Source organism: Chlorocebus sabaeus, chromosome 20 (genome assembly GCF_047675955.1).
Source record: "Chlorocebus sabaeus isolate Y175 chromosome 20, mChlSab1.0.hap1, whole genome shotgun sequence".
In the NCBI taxonomy this organism is placed as follows: Eukaryota; Metazoa; Chordata; class Mammalia; order Primates; family Cercopithecidae; genus Chlorocebus; species Chlorocebus sabaeus.
This window is the reverse complement of record NC_132923.1, coordinates 39,792,021-39,817,823: the sequence shown is the minus strand read 5'-3', so window position 1 is coordinate 39,817,823 and position 25,803 is coordinate 39,792,021. Positions and strand designations below refer to the sequence as shown.

At 33.6% G+C, this 25,803-nt stretch overlaps 1 protein-coding gene across 4 annotated transcripts in view; it reads left to right on the top strand.

Annotated features, from left to right (window-relative positions):
• PTBP2 (polypyrimidine tract binding protein 2) overlaps positions 1-25,803 on the top strand; it is a 92,739-nt gene that overhangs the window by 43,373 nt on the left and 23,563 nt on the right. For all 4 annotated transcript variants that reach the window (XM_007977870.3, XM_007977873.3, XM_007977872.3 and 1 more), the window contains exons 4-8: positions 4,182-4,354; positions 5,188-5,331; positions 12,023-12,187; positions 12,274-12,384; positions 19,447-19,642. In XM_007977870.3, the coding sequence (XP_007976061.1) occupies positions 4,182-4,354; positions 5,188-5,331; positions 12,023-12,187; positions 12,274-12,384; positions 19,447-19,642 (789 nt within the window). The remainder of the gene's footprint in view (positions 1-4,181; positions 4,355-5,187; positions 5,332-12,022; positions 12,188-12,273; positions 12,385-19,446; positions 19,643-25,803) is intronic.

Here is a 25,803-nt window from a genome sequence, read left to right as displayed (position 1 = left end):
GTTTTGGGGAATTAATGAGTAATCGGGATTCAAAGCAAGTGTCAGATGAGTCAGGGGAAATGAGAAAAGTAGAAGTGGAAATTTTAGGGGTGCTATTAGAGAAATTCAGTGAGGAAGAAAGGGTTCATAGTTCCTTGTTGACTGATGGATGTGGTGATTTTAAAAATTACCCATGAGCTTGCTGACACCCATTTATGTAAAATTCGACACCCATTTATGTAAAAATTGCAGGTAAAAGCTAGTGGAGAACAAAGGTCAGTCAGCAGGAGAAAAGTGATGTACTGATAGAGGTGAAGATGCTGGCTTTAGAATTGAGGTAGAAAACTGGTTTTGAGTTTGAAAGAGAAGTATTCAAGTAGAAACCATTTTAAAATTTTATTTGCTTTGAATCTTTGAGTACATGAACATCTTCCCTAAGCAAGAGGCTTTAAAAGAGTTGAATAATATATGGAAAATGGTGTACTTAAAGATTTTTACATTCATATGCAATGAATAAAATTTATATGCATAAATAAAAGCATTACCTCATACCTTCTTAATTGAACATAAACATTTGAATTATTACTGGTTTTACACACCCAAACAAAAGTTCTGGGTTTACTGGAGGAATGGAAGGGAAAGATCTCTTTCATTCCCTCAGTAGACCTTTCCCATTCAGGATCATGGGAAGATGCTGAAGAACCGTAGAACTGTAACACAGGCAGACCTAATGCTTTGTAAGTTCACAACTTTTTTCACAAAATTTTGGGCCCTTTTTCAGTGTTGCTGGAGTGTTTTTATATTTGAAAATAGGCTTTGTTATATTATTAAAGGAGTCCCCATTCCCACATTCTCATAGTATCATTTATTTAAAATGAAGACTTATAATATTTGGCACTAAGATATGAATACTTAGTAGTCACCCTCTGGAAGCTATTAACTAACTGAGGGAGTGTCAGGTGGTGTAAATGTTGATCGTTTACTACAGTAACTGGCTTGGTCTTTGGGAGAAAAGGACAGATCTTTTTTAGGCAACCTGTATGTAATGTAAAGTTTGTATCTGAGTTCCTTCTATAGTGTAGTTGTTTAAGAGCACAGACTAGGAATCATACTCCCTGAGTTTAATCCTCTCTCTACTACCTCTTTTGTCTGTACCACTTAGTAACTATCTAATCTTGGGCATTTAACTAATTGTTACCTGTAGATGGGGTTGATAGGTTGTGATGATAGCAATCTGAGAGTTATAAATTGCTTGGCATGTAGTTAATTAGCAGTGAATGTTAAATATTGATGCAAAATAAAATTATGTCTTTTCTGTATTTTTCTAAGACGTCAAGGTCTTTGTCTTATCCTTTGATTCTCAAAAGTTTCCTACCTTCTTTCTGTGTTATTCAGCTGTTGTACTTCTGCTCAACATCCGCTGTCCAGAAAACATCCAATACAAATCCAAAGTAAATTATTTAATTTCCGTAATAATAGGTTTAGGCAGGCTTTTGCCTTTTGGGAATTATTTTTGGAAAATCATTTGAAAGGGGAAGCCTTTTTTCTCCTTAAGGGTACAGCGATAGGTAGTAGCTTTATTGGTGGTTTTTTTTTCCTTGTCTTTCTCCCAGAAGGAAAAGGACAGACCAAATTAGGAGAAACTGAAATTTACTTTTTTGAGTATCGTGATGCTATAACCTGTAACACATGGGGCTTTAGGTTGGATTATGAAGTATTCTTGTTATTCAAACAAACTAATGAACGAGAACAGATTATCAAGTTTCAGTATTCAGACTGCTTTGTCAAAAAAAGGTCTTAGTCCTGTATCAGAAGAAATATGTGTTCCTTGTTGACTGATGCCAGTTGTTGTGTGTGCCAATTACATGTTTTAAAGTATATGCATATTTTTTGGATTCTGTGCTTTAGCTTACATTTTCTGTTAACTGGCCTCGAGATGATTTTGTTAGATAAGATACTACAAAATGCAAAGTTCAGTCTCTTCCTTTTGACAAATTCAGGTGCCCTGTGCACACACAAATCTTTGCCAGTAGTGAAAGGACATGGGATAGCTTCCTGTAGTTTTTTTTTTTTGAGACGTAGTCTCGCTCTGTTGCCTAGGCTGTAGTGCGGTGGCGCGACCTCCGCTCACTGCAAGCTCTGCCTCCCAGGTTCACGCCATTCTCCTGCCTCAGCCTCCCGAGTAGCTGGGACTACAGGCGCCTGCCACCACGCCCGGCTAATTTTTTGTATTTTTTTTTTAGTAGAGACGGGGGTTTCACTGTGTTAGCCAAGATGGTGTCGATCGCCTGACCTTGTGATCCCCCTCTGCCTCCCAAAGTGCTGGGATTACAGGCGTGAGCCACCGCACCCCGGCCAGCTTCCTGTAGTTTTTTCATATTTCTGGAGTGGTGAAGAGCTAGCCAGCCAAGATTTTCAGGGTAATATATTCAGAAGCCAGAGCTTACTCTTCTGTACAAAGACAACCTAAGGGAATTTTTAAATGCATTGGCTGGCTGTTCAAGTATATAAACCTAAGTGAAACTCCTACAGTAAAATATGACTTAAGTATAGCTTGAGTCCATATATTATCTCTTAGAGATACCTTCTCTGGTCATCCAGTAAAATCATTACTACCATCATCTTCCAGTCCTAGACAAAGTCACTTTTAAGCACATCACTGTTTTACTTCATAGCACGTACCACAGAAAGTATCTGGTTCAGGTACTAGTTAGTCTAGCTCCCCACTATAAGGTATCAGGAATCATAATCGTTTTGTTCACTCTGCTGTACCCTCAGAACGTAAAACGTTGCTAGACACATCCCTGAATACCCAGTAAATGTTTAAGGAATTAATGAGTGAATTAATTTTGAAGACACTTTGGAGACCAAGATAATCTTACAGTCTTACAGATATTGTTGAACATATACAAACACATTATATTGTTTATAGGTTGTGTTGAATGTTTTGGGAAATACCATAAATTACCTAAAGGTTTATACAAAATGGAGTATACATGTATATTTCTGAATGTGTCAAGATCCTTCATTTTAGCTACAGTCTCAGAAATATCCTTGAGATCCTAAAAGATTGAGAACCATTGATTTGGCATAGTAGATTGCAAGTCCTTCAAACAACTCTATTTAAATATTACCTGTTTTATAGGCATCTTGAATAATGTTTTTATTTTTTGGTGAAGATTTGGAATGAAGGCCGTTAACTAATTTGTTGATTGAATTATATTACTTTAAATCTCATGGTAATAGAATAAGATAATTAAGTTCATGAGTAATTTAGAGTATATAGATCTTAATAGTCACAAAATATTAGGTAGTTTAGATGGTAATAGTAATATATTAGAAGAAGCTCATTGTAGATAAGCCATAATTGGATTGACTGCATTATCAGTTTTATAAACTTTACATTCTTTGATCCCACATTCAAGTACATTTTTCATATCGAACAATTTATCATTTCTCAGGTAAAATTATCTTCCTAATTTTTGTCAACCTAGTTTTTTCACTTTTAAAAATATTCATATTAGTTCATTATAAGATGATTCAGTTACAAGATACAGTCATAAATCTTGGAGATAGTGATGGGGATACCCTCCGGGAAATGCATTGTTAGGTAATTTTGTCACTGCATAAATGTCATAGAGTACATTTACACAAACATGCTACCCATGTAGGCTATATGGTATATGTAGCCTTTTGCTCCTAGGCAACCAACTTGTATAGCATGTTACTGTTCTGAATACTGGAGGCAGTTGTAACACAGTAGTAAGTATTGATGTTTCTAAACAGAAAAGGTACAATAAAAATACGGTATTATAATCTTATGGGACCACCATTGTATATGTGGCCTCTCAGTGACCAAAATGTAGTTAATGTGGCACGTGACTGTGATTGTATTCTTTAGTCTAGTCATTGGACAGTTTCTTTATGAGATTACATTTTAATGTTATTAATAATTACTCTTTATAATACTGTTGAGAAACACATTAACAGCAATCTTAACTAATTGATAATTTCATTTAATAATAGGTGGATGGGATTTTATTCCTTTGAAAGCCTAGCATTTGAATTTTTAAGAATTATTTAAGTATTCTCAGATATGTTTTTAAGTTCTTTTTGGAAATTTGTAGTTTTTTACATAAATAGGAAGATTCATACATTCTTTTATTGTTGATATATAAAGACTATTTTTTAATGTCTTTCAGCCAATGGTAATGATAGCAAAAAATTTAAAGGAGAAGATAAAATGGATGGTGCTCCTTCTCGTGTACTTCATATTCGAAAATTACCTGGGGAAGTAACAGAAACTGAAGTTATTGCTTTAGGCTTACCTTTTGGTAAGGTGACCAACATCCTTATGCTGAAAGGAAAAAATCAGGTACACTTTTTTTGGGGTTTATGAAATGTTAAACCCCAAACTATCCAGCAGATGTGAATTAATTGTAAAAGGGAGAAAATAGTAGGTTATTTTTCTTAAAGAACAGAAGTCATATTCTCAGTTTTTCAAGTAGGTATCTGTGGGAAACTAATGCTAGGTAGCCAAATTGAATGAATCACTATAGTTTTTAAACTTTGCCTTTTGAATTCACTTCAGGGCTGTGATTGAGTAATTGTTATGAAATTGTGGAAAATACAAATGAAGTATTTCTTTTACTGTGGCTCTGTCTTGGATATCAGAAATCAGTAGAAGTACTAGTCGCATCTTTCCTTAAGCTTACTTTATGAGAATATGCAATTTTGTTTAAAAATATTAAATGATGCCATTTAGAGTAATTTATGAAATTTAACACTCCCTTTTATATACTTAATGTTAATCTGACATTTAATTTGTAATGTTTTTCTTTGTCTCTGTATAATTATACTGCTTTTTAAATGACTTGGAAATCTTATATTCTCTAGGGTAGAAGTGGTAAAATTCTGATGCTAGAAAATATTTACATTTTCTCTAGCATTTGCTCTGGGAATAGATTTGTGGGTGTGAAAAATCATAGGTGGAAGGTAGAAGCAGCATGTACTCAGTTCTAACTTTCTTCTGAGGTTAGCTTTAACTGTATACCTAAACTTCAACAAGAGATTTCTAATTCTACTTATTTAAAAGTAACTTGAAAGATTATATTCTAGATAATTGATTAAAATCAGCTGAATAGATTGCTCAGATATTAATTTTATTTGAATTTATAGTATTAAAAATTGTGCTACTTAAATTTTCAGGCATTTTTGGAACTAGCAACTGAGGAAGCAGCTATTACTATGGTTAATTACTATTCTGCCGTGACACCTCATCTTCGTAACCAACCGATATATATCCAGTACTCGAATCACAAAGAACTAAAGACAGATAATACATTAAACCAAGTAAGTATGTGTAGGTGCATAAATAAAATGGCCTAGAACATATTATGAATCTCATAAACTTTAATAGGAAGGAAATGTTTACCTGTTCAGATGTTCCTTATAGGCATTTTCTTGTTATTTTTAAGGTATTTTCATGCAGAATGTTTCTGAGTATTAAATACTATGTCATTTTGAATTCCTTTAAACCCCTGATCAAATGTTCTTTTTCTTGTTGCAAGTTAAAATTTTTGTGGAGAAGCTTATCAGGTAGGATTTGTTATTAGCATAAACTATTTATACGACTCTCCTGCTTAGAATTTAAGGTATGAAGTTCAGTGCCTTTGGTTATTTGACTTTTTTTATAAGTTTTAATTTCTTATGGAAAAAAAATTTTGGAAGATGTGTTAATGGTTTTCCTGGAAAACAAATCTTCAGAATGAAGAATATATGAATGTATTGATGTTTTAAAAATGTAATGTAGAAGATATTATTTAAAATTAATGTATTTAAAAATAGCATTAGAATGTTTTCTGACCTACATTATAAGACTGCTGTAATTATCTAAAACTTTTCGCTGTTTTAATATAGTTTTAAAACTAATGATGTCTTTCTCTGTCAGTAAAATACAGACTTTTTCTTAATAAAAATGTAACGGAAAACTATTCCTCATAGATTTTTGTCACTTTACAAAGTGACAAAATGGTTTAGTTTATGAAAAATAAGCTTGTAAAACTTTTTACCTAAAAAATAGGACTGAAATTTCAGCTGTTTTTTTAATTTGATGATGAATTTTTAATTTCTTTTGAAAAAGAATGTATGCTTCTAATAATTATCAAGAGGAAGAATACCAAAAGAAAATATCTGCTGTTCTTTCTTTTTACTTAGATTTTTTTTTGCATTTTTAACTTATTTTTAACAAATAATGGTATATACTTAACGGTGTTCAAGGTGATGTTTTAATACATATATATAGTGGAATGATCAAATATGGCTAGTTAACATGCTCATCATTTTCAGTACTTACAATTTCTTTATGGTAAGAACATTTAAAATTCCTTTAGTATACAGTGGAATGTGGAAAAACTGTTTTTCCTCTGCTCACACCACAACAATCAACATAGAAGGCTTCTGCGTCCAGAAATGTGGGGGAATTTTTTTTCCACATGGCAAGCAAGCAGTCAGGTCTACAGTGTTCTCCAACTTAGCTCAGTTTCAACACTATCTGCCAGGAGATAGCATCAGATCCCACAGGTTGAGGGCTCAGTCCCACAAGATGTCCTCAGACACCAGCAAGTCAGGCCTGTGGAACTTCTGATTGACCAGCTTTAAGTTAGGGTTCCCACAGCCCCCTTATTGGATTTCGTTAATTTGCTAGAGCAGCACAGAGAACTCAAGGAAACATTTACTGAGATTTACTAGTTTATTGTATAGGATAGTACAAAGAATAATAAGCCTCTAATCATGCCTTGGTCTTTCAGGTGACCAGTCCCCATCCTGAAGTGGGGCTGCCAGCCATCAGTCAACTCATTAGCATACAATATTATGCATTACAGTAGTTGCCATGCTGTACAGCAGATCACCAGAACCATTCTTCCTGTCTGAAACTTTGTACTTTGACCATCATCTCCCCTTTCCCTGTTCATTCCTCCCTCCCCCAGCTTCTGGTGACTGTCTTTCTACTCTCTACTAATGTGAGTTCTGCTTTTTTAGATTCCATATGTAAGTGAGATAATGTGTCGTTTGTCTTTCTTTCTTTGGCTTATTCCCTTAGCGCACACAGTGTCCTCTTAAAATGGCATTTAATGTCCCATTTCTATTTCATTATTATTTAATTTGCAAGCACATTCTCATGTTAAAAGATTAAACGAAAGGAACACGTAAAGAATAAAGCTGGGGACTAGGCTTGGTGGCTCACACCAGTAATCGCAGCACTTTGGGAGGCTGAGGCGGACGGATTACCTGAGGTCAGGAGTTCAAGACCCCCCCCCCCCACCGACCAACATGGCAAAACCCTGTCTCTACTAAAAATACAAAAAGGAAAGAAAAAAACTTTAGCTGGGCATGGTGCCAGATGTCTGTAATCCCAGATACTCGGAGGCTGAGGCAGAGAGAGTTGCTTGAACCCGGGAGGCGGAGCTTGCGGTGATCCCAGATGCGCCACTGCACTCCGGCCTGGGTGACAGAGCGAGACTCTGCCAAAAAAAAGAACAAAGCTGGCGCCTACACATGGATGTGGAGGAGGGGGACTTAGGATGACCGTTGGAAGCCCCATTGAGAGGGGATATTTGAATAATGATCTTCAAAGTGGTTAGGGAATAAGCCACTTACTTGAGACAGAAGGAATAATCAGTGCAAAGTTCTTCTGTTGAAAAAAATGCTTTTACAATTTTATTTTTAATTTTCTAAAGCCCTTCAATCTCCTTTGGTCATCTTTTTTTTTTGTAGTCAGTTATGTCTTGTGACAGCAGTACTTTGAGGATACTAATTACAGTATTTAAAAAATATATCACTCTATGCTGAGTTATTTTTTCAGTGTTAGCATTTATGTTTATCTTGTTCTCACTCTCTTCATCCCCCGTTTGTTGTCTCTTCATATTTCAGAATGGACAATTATATTTTGTTAAAGTTGTCTGCTTTCCTCTAGGATAAAGTAATGAAGAGTGTCTACCAAGCTGTTACTCCCATCCCCCCCAAATACCAAAGAGCTCTTATTCTGGGTCACAAAACTCCCTTTAGAATTTCTGGTACCAGCAGGGCACTTTGGCTCGTGCCTGTAATCCCGGCACTTTGAGAGACTGAGGTAAGTTCGGGGCAGCAGTGAACTGGTCACACCACTGCACTCCAGCCTCGGCATCAAAATGAGACCCAGTCTCTTAAAAAAAAAAAAAGAAAGAAAGAAAGAAAGAAATTATGGTGCCTTTAAGAGAGAGGTTTTTTTTGTTATTGTTGTTCGATGGTGAGGGTACAAGTTGGTCAGAGGAGGGAGAAGAGAAATTTAGCTCTTTGTTAATGAACTAGACTTTCTGTTCATCCATTTTTCACGCACTCCCTCCTCCTGTGAACCTGCCAATTTCTAATTTGGTTCCTGTGACTGCTACCAATATAACTCCTGTTTGCTGTGTGTTCACTGTGTCTCCAGTCTGTTTGGTTCCATTCATTTTCTGTGTTCCAGGAATTTGATAAAATTATTCTCAGCTAATGATGACCTTCCCTCCCTTGTTTGTTTATTTTATATTCATTCACTTCTAGGCATTTTAATAGGGTTTCATAATAGAAGACATGCAAATGAGTATGCATTAACCATGAATTCTTCCACATCCCTTCTTGAAATCACCAGGTCCTATTAGTTCACACTTTTTAATTATCTGCCTGGTTTTCTCCATCTTTCCTGCTACTTGTATTGCTCAGACACACTCATCTGTTGGCTATATTACTACAACAGTTATCTTTATAAACTACTTTCTTTTTCTTTTCCCTCTTGGAATTTTTTCTGCCTAGTACAGCCAGTGCGTATCTTTCTCAAATGCACATATCTAAGTTACTCCCATGCAGTAGGTCCTGTTCATGCTCAGGGTAAAGGCCTTTTCTGAGATTACTGCTCTTTGTCCTCTGTTCTACTTCCACCCTATTTGCTTATGCTTCTGTCCCAAAAGTAATGGTGTATCCTGTAACCTGGCATGCTTTCTCCTGATGTTAGTTGTTTGCTGCCATTATGTCACTGCTCTCATGCATGGAATATTGTGGGTTGGCCTGCCTTTTGCACCAACCTTCCTCCACCTCACATTTCACATGACCAGTGTTAAATATCTTGAGGTCTCCCTTTAGCTATTACTTCCCCTGAAAGCTATCCCCTGATAAGCAAAGAGTAGATTAGGTTTGGATTGAGAGCCTTAACTCCAAATGAGATACTGCTATGCACATAACCAGAGTGGCTAAAATTAAAAGGATGGGTAATAAAATATTGGTGACAGCCAGTTTTGAAAACTTGGAATATCTGCTAAAGTTGAGCATATACTATTCTTTGACATAAACTCAAAGTTTACTCCTAGGAGGAGTAAACTCGCTCCTAGTTAACATACCTGAGAATATATACATATGTATGTTAAAAGATATGTCCAAGAAAATTCATGGAACACTGTATGTAGTAGTCCAAAAAACTATAAATGATCCAAATGTTCAACAGCAGCAGAATATGTTATGGTGTATTCATTTAGTGGAATATTGCTTTTTTTTTGAGATGGAGTTTCAAGCCTAGGTTGGAGTGCAATGGCGTGATCTCAGCTCACCGCAACCTCTGCCTCCCAGGTGCAAGCAATTCTCCTGCCTCAGCCTCCTGAGTAGCTGGGATTACAGGCATGCACCACCATGCCAGGCTAATTTTGTATTTTTAGTAAAGATGGGGTTTCTCTATGTTGGTCAGGCTGGTCTCGAACTCCTGACCTCAGGTGATCCACCCACCTCGGCCTCCCAGAGTGCTGGGATTACAGGCGTGAGCCACCATGCCCGGTCGGAATATTGTATGGTAAATAAAGTGGACAAGCTACTGCTACATGCAGAACATGGATAGTGTACATCATAATTACTGAAAGAAGCCAAACCTAAGTAGAATACATCTGATACGATTCCATTTTTGTAACATGCAGGAAGCATGAATATGGCTTACAGAGTGTTGATAATATGTCGTTTTTTTATCTGGGTAGTTATTTCACAGAAATGTCCAATTTGTGGTATTTTATGGAGCTTTATACTTAGGTTTTGTGTCCTTTTCTCTCTGTGTGTAATATTTTGGTAAGAAGTTTTATTAAAGTCTATGTTGGCAAGCCAACTCTGCTCCATGAATTATAAGAAAAAAATATATGAAGTCTTTAAAAAAATGAAATCATAAAGAAATGTATGAAGTAATTTGTTACTGGTGTGGGAGAACATGATTGTTAAGCCATAAAAGGAAGATAGAGAACAATAAATAGTGTTAAATAAAAGTATGAATAGTATTGAATTAAAAAGTATGAATAGTATTGAATAAAATATGAATAGTATTGGAGAAAAAAGTATGGAATAAGTATAATATTTGTGTGTGTGTGTGTGTATATATATATATATGCTTGTAGATGTAGCTAGTGTCTCTGGAAGGATACCTAAGATAATACTGTAAGGGGTTGGTAGGGGAAAATAGAATGGATGACAGAGTTACAGGGGAATTTTTAATCTTTTACACCACTTTTATACCATGATCGTGGATTCCTATTTTAAAAAACACATTTTATTATTTGAAGCAGTAGATGTTAGTGTTTTTCTAAGTTGTGGTAGTCTATGCTTGTTATTATAGATAAATACCGTAAGAACATGTTCACTAATGAAGATAATATTGCAATGAGCTACTTAAAATATTTAAATATATTTAAACATTTGAATAGCTACTGCTCTATAAATCTAATTTTACCAATTTACAATTAGTTTTTCAATAGTAGTATCAAGATGTCTACTAAAATAAATAATCTATTACATTTCAAAATGTCGGGTTTTAGTAAGTCATTTTGGCTAATACATAAATTTATAGATAAAATTAAGTAACATTTAAATGATTGTGTAGATATGTATCTGGACTCTCAAGCCATGTGATCTGTGATTATATAATGTTTTAGTAAAATGACTGTTCTTGTTTATTCTCCTAAGTATCTTAATTCTTTTGTATTCTCTTTCATTAACTGTTAATGTAGATTTTTCAAACTGTAAAGCTATGTATAGGTATTTGTGGTATTTGTCATTGTTACACTTTAGAACTATTTGCCTTTGTTGTTTTTTGACCACAGATAAGGTAGAAAGAAATTATGTCCTTATCATAGACTCTGTCATAATAATAATAGGAAAGGGATAATAGTAATAAAGGCAGTCTTTTGGAGCATTTAACATAATATTTGATTGGAAGATTTCCTACAAATACTGTGTTTATTCAATTTTATGGTTATATTTTTTCACATTTTAAAATCTCAGAAATTTGATGTGTCCTACAGTAGTCTATCTTCCGTAGTTCAATTGGCAACATCTATTAGTCATACTTAAAACAATAGTGCATTTTATAATTGATGGTGTATTTGATACCGTAAAATGTATGGGAAATATCCTTCATATAATATCTTGAAGTTTACCTGAGAATTTTTTGATTTTGGACTGGACTACACATCGATTTCTATTCTAAAAATTTTGGTATCAGAAGTTAAGTGTAGTATGAAAAATGTATTTTCTGCACGTTCCTATTTTAAGATTGTATTAGAAATAATAAGCTTTATGGGAGTTCTTTTGGATAATTCAGTAACCCCCTTGTTGAGATTTACAATGTAACTGTTTTATGGAGTGATTAATGTTAAAGTTTTATTGTTCTCTAAATTTCTGTTTAAAACATTTTCTGATGATACATGTGTCTGTAAAACTACATCTTGTTTTTTGAGAATAAATTATATATCATATCTTTGCTTGTTCAACATTGATTCAAAGCCTGGATAATTTTTTTGAATGAAATACTAGTAGAATATTTGATTTATTAAACAGGTAGTACCTGGCTCATGGCAGGTGCTTAAAAATATTTGTTGAGTGGCCATTAAATGTTGTTTAATCTGTGTAAGTTCTAGGAACAAAGTGAACTAGTAGTGTAACAGGTAGCAAAGTATGTGACAATAGTGGGTATGTTTCTAAACTACATAATATTAATTTCCAGCGTGCTCAAGCAGTTCTTCAAGCTGTGACAGCTGTCCAGACAGCAAATACTCCTCTTAGTGGCACCACAGTTAGCGAGAGTGCAGTGACTCCAGCCCAGAGTCCAGTACTTAGAATAATTATTGACAACATGTACTACCCTGTAACACTTGATGTTCTTCACCAAGTAAGTTTAATCTGCATAATTACCTATAAATTAGAGAAATAATAATATAGTAAATAAGTAACGTTTTATTTTTAATGTTTTAACAGATATTTTCTAAGTTTGGTGCTGTTTTGAAGATAATCACATTTACAAAAAACAACCAGTTTCAAGCTTTGCTCCAGTATGGTGATCCAGTAAATGCTCAACAAGCAAAACTAGTAAGTCTTTCTTTTGAGATGGTGATTTTTTTTAATTGAAATGTATATGTAAAAAATATATATATACTTAATGATATCTTGCAGTATAGATAGTAGAAACTGATAGCATTAAAATAATATTAAGAAACCTTAATATTTGTCATAAAAAAGAAATACTTATTTTTAGGAAAATCATAGTTGTAGTTAACCATAATGTAGGCTTCTATTATTTTGCTTTTTTTTTTTTTTAATTAAAGGACACAAGTTTGTACTCTTAAGAAAAAAGCAGGACTATGTTGGGGATGTGCACCTGCATAAGATTTGAAGTGGCTTTTAGTGGGAATTTCAAAGTAATTAGTTTTCAAGAGAGTTTGGCTGAAACACTCAGATGCGGCTCAAATGCTATGATAGGCTCTCAGTTTATTTAAAATTATGTATTATCTTTAATGTCTTTTTTTAAAGATTTTATGAATAGGTTTCTAGTCACTTTTTATTTATATCATTTATCTTTTTTGTCATTGTTATTTATGGAGGATGTGAGGTCATTGAGAAATGTAAAATTTCCTGTCAAGGCTGCCACTGAAAACTGCAAACCACATCTTTGCTTCCAAGTACCTTAATCTTCTGTTTGTATATCTGAAATCTACTTTTGTTCTGTCTCTTTAACTTTTTGTGCCATAGTATCTCATTATTATTACTATTCCATTATTAAGCCATTAAAAATTCATTATTAAGCCATTATTATGAAACCATTTAATAAGCTTACATTTGTCTTAACTGGTTTTCTTTCTTTCGTTCGTTCTTTTAGTTTCAGATTAATTATTGTCTCTAATACTTAAATGCTTCCTCCAGATCAAGATTACTTCTGTGGAGCCCAGACCATTTTTTATAATTGTTTCGTTGCGTTTGCATCCTCACAACCTCATTTCTGGAGCAAAATTAGTTGTAGGTAGCAGAAAGGCTATACAAGTAATAATAGCATAATTGTAATAGTTTACCAAGTGCTATAGTCTCATTTTTTCTGACCACTACTCTATGTTATCAGCAAAACAGGGTTTCCCCTTTGTTACAAGATGATGCTAAGATTTAAAGGTGAATTACTTATAATGAACACTACCTATAAGGTAGACATTTTTTCAGTCTCAGCCTTTCAGTATGCTGCTCCTCACTGGTTCTCAGGTATAATCTAATCTTATTATGCTTTCCTCTTCAGGCATAGGTTGACAATTAGAATTCTTTTTTTTCCAAAAAATGATTATCCTCCTTTCACATGCCCTGGCTACCAAAATCAATGTGGTATGAGGTTTTATGATTAGGAGACAATCTAGAAATCATGGTTTCTGTGACATTTTTCACAACTTCAAACATTTAAATATAGTCTACATTTTTCTTGGTGTGGAATATTTTCCTTGCTCTTCTGACCTCAAAGAAAAGTATTTGTTAGAGGACCAATTAAATGAAATTTGGGGATTATACTGTATTTGAGCTATAATTCTTATGGGGAAAATAGTTTATATGTGTATCTTGTCTGAAGTAATACATGGTTACATTTAATCTCATAAAAGTACCTCAATTAAAGTCAACTGTTTGCAATTTTCATTTAATCTTCTGTGAACAGATACAAGCATCCAACTATAATATTGATGTTTGTGCACAGGTATGCACTCAGGTCTTCTTGACAAAGATTTAAAGTTATAATTCTAAGACAGTAGATAATTGTTTTATTAAGTACTTATTCTGGTATCAGAACTCACACTTCACTTATTAGGAAGGAAAAATAAATTTGTTTCCTAAACTTGCTTTGCCCCATTACCTTGTAATCTAGACCCTTTGGTAAAATTTACATTTTTGATAACTAAGGTAATGTTCATTTTACATGCTTGCATCTGGGCTTTACCTAGAGAATATCACATAATAACATAATCTGACAATTGGTACCAGTTTAAATCCATCAGCATCAACTACAAAGAAGCCCCCACTCTAGTTTAAAAATCTCCTCACATTTCTTCAGTCAACAGTTTTTCTGTTTTTCACAATGCCTCTATCAGATAGAAATTTTCCCTTCTACCATATCTCTCGTCACTCTCACTTGCTTGAAGAAGAAAATCACATGGAAGCTTCATCAGTTTTTCTTGCAAAATCTGCTAATACTCACACTTGTCTTTCTCTTCTAATAAAAGGCATAGATGTTTAGTTATCTAAGACCAATAAACACCAAAGCCTATCGTCTTCTGCCTCTCAAGAGACTGCACTATCTGTCATCCCCTCTTTCTCATTTGTTTCTCTCTATGTTGGCCACATTTCACCAGTTTCAAGTATTCTCAGCCTCTTTCATTTTAAATGAATTTACCTTCAACTTTCAATCCATCCATCAATAACTCTACATACTTTCTGTCACCCTGCCTCCCCTCTCCCTTTTCACTCATGACTTAAGTAGGCTATCCTTGGTGTTTATTCTCATTTCTCTACTTACTATAATTTGGTTTTAGCACTGTTGACCCAAGTTACTCTTCCCCAGTGCCACCAGTGATTATTAGAGTAGCTAAATGCTAGTGGTATGATTCAGTCCTTGTCTTACTTAATATCTAGATAATATTTGACACTGTGCACCATTATCTTAAAATTCTCTTTCTTCCTGGTCTCTGATACTTCTCACGTAGATTTGTCCTACCCCTCTGACTGTTTCTTCCTTGTCATGTCACTCCCCTTCTACCTGGGAGGCCTCACCTGCTCTCACAGCTCTGTTAGACCTCTATGATTCAGACAGTGTTCACATCACATTTTGTAGCTCAGACCTTTCCTAAGAGACCCACACTAAGAACCTGGCAGTCTAATGATTATCTTCAAACTTAGTGTGTTCAATCCAGCTCCTGTTTTTGGTGTCTACTGTTAGTAAAGTGCAAGATACCAACTTCAGTCTCATTAACAAGCCAGAAAACATGGTATTTTTCCCCTTCCTTCCAGCCTATCATTAGATATTATTGATTATACCTCCTAAATTTTTGTTGAATCTGGCCTTTTTTCTCCAACTCTTTTGCTGCCACTACAGTCTAAGCCAGTGTTATTCAAGATGCTGGTCTCTCAAGGTAGTTAGTGTATGTCACACTGAAATCAGCATACTTCTAGCAAACAGTATACTTAATGTTGATATTGACGTAAATTTTGACACAGACTTATATTCATGCAGAGTGGCCTGGGCTGCTGGACCGTGAATCATGATTTGAGTAGCATTGATGTAGTAATAGTTCTCTTTCATGTCTCTACTTCCTTGGCCTTCTGACTGAACTCACCATTTTGACATCTTCCTCTGCCTCCATTATTTTTCCACAGAGTACTAAGAATTATATCATCCTCAAGTCATATTGCTTCTAATCACAATACCCTTTAGTGACTTTTTTGTCCTTGTGATGAAGTCCACAGTTCTTATCATGGATCGTGGCTTATAAAACTCTAAATCAGTCCTCAGCTTGCCTCTCCATTCTCCTCTCATGCCTTTTTAGCTATATTGGAGTTCTTTAAATAGCTTGCATACACTGTATTTTCTCTGATGTCTTGATCTTACAGATTGCTGTTCCATTTGCTAATACTATTTTTTTCTCTTCATCTCTTTATGCCCAACTTCTGCTCCTCTTTGTCTTTCAAGCATTAGTTTAGAAGTCTCTTTCTGAGAGAAGTCCTCTGTAACATTTCAACTAGATTAGATCCCTTCCTTTCTTAGTTATCAGTGCCACACATACAATTTTTAATTTGTTAAATGTGTATATTTTCTGTTGGACTGTAAGTTCTGAGTACCATGTCTGCTTTATTCTCTGCTGTATTAAGCATTGACATTTAGGGTGAAAATCAGAAGTCATAGTAACAATCCTAATTATCTATAAAAAGTATTTTATTCGATCCTCATATTTATTAAAGGAAACACCTTAATACCTTTTAGAAAGTCTTGTTTATTTATTGGAAAGTAGTGTATTAGGCAAAGATGTGCCTTCTTGGCATTCTAATTCAGCTTTTGTAATGTTGAGGAGTATAATTACTTGATGCATAAAAATACCAGTCTTTTTAACAGTATAATAAGACAGCTAATGTAATCTCCTTTTCACCTGGGATTTAAAAATTGTTTTACGTAGTCCTTACATTATAACACACATGAGTAGGAAATGGTTCTTTTTAGTTTTTGTTATTAGAAACAGCTTTTCAGAAACATTATGTGTTTATTAGGAATATCTAGTTGACACTGGACAGTGATATTGTGTCTTCTGGAAGTCCTGTTTATATGATCATTTTATTTTAACATATAAGTGGGTTGTTTCTTATTATTTATTTCTTCCAGGAGATTCCATTTCATCACTAATAATAAAAATAAATATGAGGTAAAACATTTGTGAAAGTAAGATTATGTCATTCATTTCCTTCTTGCAGAGTACACATTGCTTTATGCAGATTCTTTGAGAGACCTAATGGAATTGTCCTTTCCTAATATCTTGGGCAAAGATTCTGCTTGACATCTGCTTAATTTACAATCTGTATATTTTACATTCATATTAATGGTGAATTTATGATGAAATCAGTGGTTTTAGGATGCTTTAGGAAAATCCTGCATAATCTACCAGGGTGGAGTTGATAGTGGTAAATAATTAGTCTGAAATATTACATTAGTATTATAAGCTTAATTTTGTGTTGTTGATTTTGATAATTTTTCATGACTTGCCAAAAATTAAAAAGTAGATATTTAAAGAATTTGGAAGTTATGGTTTCTGTCATCGTGTGCTAAATCTGATCCCCAACAATCTCTTCAAAAAAGTAAGTTATAAATAGTAAACATTCTGAAAAATGGAAATGGTTTTATTGTGGCTTTTCATGTTTTTAGTCCATATGCAATGTTTCATTGTGCTGCTATAATTATGCTTTCTTTGCCTAATATCTTTCCTGTGTTTTGATTTCCATGTTTTAGCCATAAACTTCAAATTTACATGAAAATTTTTTTTCTGATTGTTTTTGCTTACTGTCTAAACTTTCACTGTGAGTAGGCACATTTGGAAGGTCTTTCTGCAAATTGTCTTGAGCTTTTACTGTCAGAAATCTTAACTCCAACAAGATCACCGCATTCCTGATTGCTGAACCACAGGACTGGTTTGTGTGCTACTGCTTTTCTTGGGATTTTGCAAATACATGAGCTTGAAGTGAGCTTGCATATGTTTTTTAAATTTGGTTTTACTCCCTTTCTTATTTGTGGTCACCTACTTTAGTCAACTATTTAAAATACCTGGATTTTTGTTCTCATGCATCCTCAACTCCTATTTCTTTCCTCTTTTGCTAACAGATGATTAATTTACATCTTGTTTGCTTATTTCTCTAGCTCTTGTACCTTAGGTATACTTGTGTATTTTCCACCTACATAAAATTTATGTTTTTGTTTTTGTTTTTGTTTTGATGTTCAAAGGGAGAAAATTTCAAAGGTTCCTGGAGGGCTTTCTAACAATGGGCATATTAATTGTTAGATAATTTGGCAGTCGCCCTCAGTATTGCTGGGAAAGAATTCAGCTCCTAAAAAATATAGTGTGGGTTTAGTAATTTTGTATCAGCACTTTTAGCATTAACCTAGATACTGTGACTCAAAGCCAGATCTTTTCTCATAAGGTATCATTTTCTCTTTGATAACATTGAAGTAGTCACCTAAGAGTGAATTTTGCTATTCCTTTTGATACTTACCTGTTGTGTAGAAACGTCAATTCTATTCTTTTACATTTTCCCTATAGGAATGCTACATTAGTAAATTAATACCTATCTTCAGTGCTTTGTTTGCCTTTACACCAGGGTGTTGAATTAATAGTTATGTTATTCTGGCTGATAAAGTTGATACATGGCTTCCACTTTTATGTGATGATAGGTACCTTGCCTAACCCAAATGTAATTCATATCCTGATATGTATGAAGTCCCTTTGAGGTTTTACCAGTGCTGTATTGAAGTGGATGAACCTGTGTTGAATTATTTTCTAGGTTAGTTTTTAGCTAGGTAAATTAGTCACGTAAAAAATTTGTGTATTAAGAGAAAAGGTTTTATATTCCCAGAGGTGAGAATATTTGAATTAAAAGCTTTATATACTTAAGCTAACTGTAGAGGTTTACTTTTTCCATAACACGACATGTTTATTCTTTTAATGAGAAGTTAACAGTATGTTCACCTGTTCTCTAGTTTGTTTCCAGCTTATATCCAGCTGAACTACAAATGGTGATTATATAGGAGCAGAAAAAATACAAGATAATCATAGCAGTAACATAGTCCTTTATGTTGTATTTTCACATTTGTGATCTTTAGTTTACTCCTCATAATAACCCTGTGAAGAACCATGACAGCCATTGTCATCATTCCTGTTTTCCCAATTAAGAAATTGAGATTCAGAGAGGTTAAACAACTTGCTTAAGATGACCTAAAAGACTCTAGGCTTTTAATTAATCCTAGACCTGGCACTTGTCAGTTTCAGAACTTTTCTGGAATGACATTGGATTTACTAATTTCATCAAGACAATCTGATTGGGGGTGAACATTTCAGGTTAAGGAAAATAGTTTTTTCTTTTTTGCCTCATTTTATGGGAATTGCTATTATGTGTTAGGATAATTTGGTTTGAAGCAACTTTGTACAATGTGGCATCAAATAGCAGTTACCTTATAAAACTGTACTGAATCATCTAAGTACTGCTATCCAGCAATAAATATATGTATAATAAAATTAACCTTATTGAGCAGAGTAGTGTGGTACTACTTTGCAGGACTTCCTGTTTGTGATCCTTATTAGTTTTTTAATTAAATTAACATATTTGCAATTTTTTACAATTAAAAGTATTAGCATGGATGCTTAGCTGATTGTATTTTAGGTTGAAGTAGCATTTTCTATTTAAAGAAGATAATATTTGGAGGAAACTAATACATGGACAGCTGGAATAGCAAAATTTGATGTATGAAATTGGAATCCTTTTCCTGCTAGCTTTTAAGTTCGAGTTTTTGTTGTTGAATTTTATTAAAATTATACTTTCACTAATTTTTATGTTTTGTTTAAGATTGCTGATGTACTTTATTCACTTTTACAGGCCCTAGATGGTCAGAATATTTATAATGCCTGCTGTACCCTAAGGATTGATTTTTCCAAACTTGTGAATTTGAATGTAAAATACAACAATGATAAAAGTAGGGATTATACTCGACCTGATCTTCCGTCTGGGGATGGACAACCTGCATTGGACCCAGCTATTGCTGCAGCATTTGCCAAGGAGACATCTCTCTTAGGTATGATTTTTATTGTCTTAACCACTTTTCTCCCATTTTGCCGAATGGAAAAGTACCAGTAAGTATAATGAATCCTTCCATTTTGGACCTTACCAAATTGTGTTAGGTTTCATGAGTTTTCTTTTTCTCAAGTGAGAAGGCATATTAATACTATTAAGAACAACCCAAAGTGTTCTCCGTAACTCTAAGTAAAATTATGTTAGTTTTGTTCCTTTTAATACCTTCAGCTTCTCTTCCATGCCACTCGCCCAGAACAAAAGAAGAAAAGCTCTAATGAAGAAATACTGTTGAATTATTAATGCCATAGTTACACTTTAAACTTGATGTTACTATGCCTAAGTCTAGGCCTGAAGTTCTTGTGTGTGTTTTTCAGTGCTGATCTGATTGTTTGGATTTAGCATTGCATGGAAACAGTGAAATATTAAGAGACAAAACATACATAATGGGTGGAGGCATGTGGGATTTTTTTTTGAAGCTTATTGTAGTGGCCTTTAAACAATTCAAACTGGAAGAAATTTTCTGTAAAATTAATTTTGCTATTTCTTTGCATTTTGTCTTAATCATTTATATTTTACTTTGTACCACAATGGACTTGAGCCACCTAAAAAAATACAGTGCAAGCATATGCAACTTATAGTTAATAGAGTGAAATCAAGATGAAGAAAAAAATAAAGGAAAATCTTATTTTGTAAGTAAAATATGCAAAGTGATTTTATAAGATGGAATTGTAGAGTCTCCTTTTATTTGATGTATTTCTTGATTTCTAGTATTTGTAAGATTATCTTTAAGTCATGATTTTTATACTTATGGAACTCAAAATTGATAGTTGACAAACTAGCTTTTACAGTTTAGTTTATGTCCATCATTTAAAAAAGAAAAACATCGTACAATGAAGTAGTTATTGGAAATACTTCCGAGTGTATAACAATCATGCCATCAGTTTGTGAATCTGAAATCTGTAAGTGTTATATATGTAGAGAAAGATACTCTAAGGCAGTTGATATTTGATTCTAGTAACTAATCAGAATTAACTACCTGTTAATTCTGGCAACTTAAACAAATCTGACCCTTTATTTGAATTTTCTGGTATATCTAGCACAAGTCATAGTGTTTTTTATGACTGCAGTAGATGCTTTAGGTCTCTTACACTCTTTCCTGACAATCTCTACCCCTCTGTGTGTGTCTAGCTGAATTCGTAATTCAAGTTAATAAGATTGAATATTTCACAGTGTACAGTTTTTAAAGGCAAAGTCAAGAGTGAAACAGTGAAACATGGTTTTTGCTTATAATTACTACTATAGATTATTAAACTCTTTACTGATAGACATTGTTATAGAAAGAATCAGAATTTATTGAGTGGCTTCTAGGTCATAAGCATTCAGCTAGGCACTTGACAGATACATTACTTTATTAAAACAGATGGTGTCATCAAGATTTTACATATAGTTTCTAAGAAGTTGAGAAATTCTTAGAAACAATTTAAAGATAAAATACCGAGAAACTCCAGCTAGCATTAACAATGGACTACTAATCACTTCTTTGGACCATACTGAGCTATGTGTATTTGTCCATCTGAATATACTTAGATGCGCTTGGATCCTGGGTGGGAGGCTTGTTTAGAAGTCACCTGGATTCTTCTCGGGAATTTTTCAGCATTTTCCTTGTGATCTCATGACCTTGGTGAAACTTTTAAAACAACAATAAAGTCATTTTTTTTTTTTCTTTCTTTGAGACAGAGTCTCACTCTGTGGCCCAGGCTGGAGTGCAGTGGCACAATCTCGGCTCACTGCAACTTCCACCTCCCAGGTTCAAGCGATTCTCCTGCCTCAGCCTCCCGAGCATCTGGGACTACAGGCATGTAACACCACCCCTGGCTAATTTTTGTGTTTTTTCGTAGAAATGAGATTTCACGATGTTGGCCAGGCTGGTCTGGAACTCCTGATCTCAGGGGATCCGCCCGCCTCAGCCTCCCAAAGACCTGGGATTACAGGTGTGAGCCACCATACTTGACAGCTTTTGTTCATTTTTTAAGTGTTTTACGTTTTTACATTAAAAGCATGTAAATTAAGTTCCTCCCTTCACCAAAAAATTGTCTAGTGTCTTTTTCCCTTCACCAAAAAGTTGTCTAGTGTCTTTTTCCACTTCTGTGTTGAATTTTTTAGTATAATGCATTTTTGTTTCTTCATCTCTGCCTCATAAGAAAAAGGAAAAAATGTTTAGCCTTTCCTAAGTGACTTCATTTTTTATCTGTTTTAATGTTTTTGCATCTTGTTATAACTGGGCTTTTTAAGTATACTCAAAAATAGGTTGAAAGTAGGTGAGTGAAAGGTTTTAAAAATCAGATAATGGACCCAAGTTTTGATAATTCACAAGAGATAACCATTTATTTTTATATTTTTAATGTAAATACATGTTTCTGTACAAAATTAAAATTGCTCTGTATTTGCAGATTTGCATTATCTTTTATTGTAATTGACATTTTACTTAGAATTTGTTTTAAAAGATAGTTTTAATACCTGCGTAGCATGTTAGTGGATATGTTGTACCTTTGAAAGTGAACATGTAGGCTGTTCCATACTTTTTATTAAAACACCCTTGTACTTTTTTGCCTCTCAAATTATTTTCTTAGATTAGATTCCTAGAATTAGAATTATTGGGTCAAAGAAAATGTTAAAGACATTATTTGCAAATTTCTTCATCTAAAGGTGATATTAACTTAAACTAACATTAATTATATATGAGGCTGGGTGTCCTACTTTTTCCCCTACCAGCATATTATTTTTTAATTTCACAAGATTAATTTGATAGGAAAATGTCTATTATTTTAATTTCTGTTAAGATTTAGTTTGCAGTCTTTAAATGTTTATTTGACAGTCACAATTCTCTAAATTGCTTACCTGCATTCTTTCTGTTAGGATGTACAATAATTTTTTTAAAATGGGTAGTAAGGATATTAATATGCATATTTTGGATGAGCCAAGCCTTCAGCTTTATTCACATATGTTAGGTCAGTTTTTGGAAAAGTATGTTTAAATAATCTTACCTTTTTAAATAATTGATCTCAATCCCAAAGTATTCATTTGTACCACATGAAGACACTATTTTCTTCTTCACACATTTGGTGAATATTTGATCTCAGTTTCCACCTTTATTTTTGCTTTTTAAACATTGTTTACAGTGATACCCAATATCCCATAAGTGAGGACATGCCTTTTAGAATAGTAACTAAATCTTTTCCTCTAATTATTTAATCAGATGACTTCAACAAACTAGTATTGATGGGATTAACTTGCTGCTCAGTCTTCCTGAAACAGTACTTGTTCAAAATGAAATAATTGAATTTGTTTCAAAAATTTTGTAAGAACACAAATATAAGGTGATACTCTTTTGCTAAATATTTGTGTTGGGCTTTCTTTACCTTGTATGATTTTTATATTAGATCTAGCTATTTGACTGAATTTAATTACTTTAGAATCAGTACTATAAATTTAAATTGATTTATTTTACACAGTACTTTTTTAAGACTAACATTTATATCTGGCTTTTCTGTTTCCTTCAATGCTAGGTATCATAGTGTCTCAGAAAATGTAATTTGTTCCAAGAAAGGAGACTGAGTACTTTGTAATGAGTTTAAAAATCTGACATCTAAATACGTAATCACAAACGTGGCAGACTATTAGTCATTCACATATTCTGTTTCAGAGAACACGGTGATCAAAAATCCTTCAGATTATAAATTGAGATATCATAATTGCTTTCTCATGTTAAGAGGTGTAGTTAATTTATTAAGGGGTAGATCACTTAGAAAAGTTGCTGGAAGTAATTTTTCATGATCATGTTGTCTGCATTCTAAAAATTAGGAGAGAGAGTGTGTACAAAGAATATTTATTTTAGAGCTTTCCTTGTATTTCAAATTGAGGAACAGGCATTCTCATCATAAAGTTTTTAAAAAGAAAGGCAAAGCAGATCTTTTGTAGGAAATCATTGACGTTAAAATAGTTATCATTATGAACAGATACAACATTTATTCATAAAGATAAACATGTGGGTCTTATAGAACATTGTTTTTCAAAATTTTGCTGCACATTGAAGTCACCAAATTCTACCCCAGACTGAGAATAGTTGGAGTGGGTCACAGGCATTCCTATGTTTTTAGGATCTCAAGATGGTTTTACTGTGTAGCAAGAGTTGAGAATTACTGACACAGAAAATAACTCGTGACTTAATTAATGTCATTTAAATCTATTTTGGTACAGTTCTGGTGGCATAATTTTAATTAGCTGTTAAACTGAATTTTTTATTTTCTATCTATTTGTGATACATAAAATTAACTGGAAAACTTATTTTGATTTTCTTTCTTTGTTACATTTGTATGGGTTATTCATTTGGTAATATTTATTAATTTATTATTAGAGATTTAAGCTGTATGCTAATATAACGAATCCCATACACCTGTCATCTTGGTTCAATAGCGCTGACACTTAGTTTTATCTATTCAGTTTTTCTTTTGTATTCAAAAGCAAATCCTTGACATTATGACATGTCTTCTCAAATATTACCATAGTATCTCTAAAATAATTACATTTTCTTACCAAACCATAATATGATTATTACACTTAATCAAAATTGACAATGATTTCTTAATGTCATCAAATACCCAACTCACATTAAAACTTCCCCAATTATCTTGAAAATGCTTTTAAAGTTTGATTTGTGCAGAACAAGGTCCTATGGAGGGCCGCACATAGCATTTGGTTGTTTTATCTCATTAGTCTGTTTCAGTCTGTAATAGTCCTCTTCCTTTCTCTACTCCCAATCTCACATCCGTTTACTTATGAAGTGACATGGTTATCCTTTTAGAAAGTTTCACAGATTAGACTAGCCTTGCTGTTTCCTTAGAGTGTCATGTTAACTTGTTCCTCTATCTGCTGCGTTTCTTATATAAACTTAAAGTTAGTTCCAAAGGCTTGATAAGATTTAGAGCCTGTTTTTTTTTTCTTCTTCTTCTTTTTTTCTTTTTTTAAGTGCTTCTTGTGCTTCCTATTGTGTCTCAGTAGGAGACATCTAGTATCTGGTTGCCCCACTTTTAGTGATTTTAATGATGCTTTAAGACTTTTGTGGATTTGGGTGTTGACCTTCTGATCCTTTCATTACATTTTTTTCTGCTAATGATTTTAGTATACACTAATGGTTGCTGCTTTAATTAATTTCACTAGTGGGTTGCAAATATTGCTTTTTCTCCCCTAATTCACATATTCCTTCTCTACATTAATTAGCTGAAAATCTTTATAAAGTAGAAGTTTCCTTCATCAACTAGAATTATCAACCTTGTAATTCAATTTGTGCAGGACAATTAGTTAAATTCTTGCATTTATTTGCTAATTTTAAGTTTTTGCCCAGCTTTTGTTTTCAGGTAAGTACTTAAACCAGCTTATGAACAGGTACATTACAGATTCTTCCCACTGTCTGCTTTAAACTTTTGAAACTGTCAGTTGTTTGCAGGTGCTAGTAGCCCAGAGTGGTTTGAAACGGTGACCTTAGCCCAGATGTATGTAATTATTTAATTTGGCCTTGAACAATGGCCCAAAAAAGGAAGGGGGTGGGGTGGATAAAGGACTAAGCAAAATTAATTAAAATTTAGAAATCTTTCTCTCAGAAGGAATTCATACCCATAAATGGAAGACCAGGATACATTAATATTTTCTCAGTAAATACCAATAGATTAAAAATCACTTTTCTTGTATACATAATTGTGAAAAAACCCATCCAGGTGTGCATGTGAGCTGTTTATTCATTGAGAGGATTTAGGTCTCTTAGGTGTTTGTTGTTGTTGTATGTGTACTTTTGTGTAGTCTGCCTGTTTGTTCTTTTTGAATAGGATGATATGTACAATTTAAAAAAGTATTTTATGAAATTTGGCTTTCTTAAATACATTATTGCATTTCATCTACAGTGATGAAGGGAAAAACTACAAAACTAGACAGATTACATATTAGTATTGCAGTAGTGAGGTAATAGAGTAATACTCATATATTTTCTTACAATATATGTAGGTGATGCTTGTATTCTTTACTTTGTGTGTGTGTGTGTGTTTTTAAACAAGATTCATTATAGTCTTTCAGATATGATTTAATAAATTTAGGCTGTTCAGGGTTTCCTAC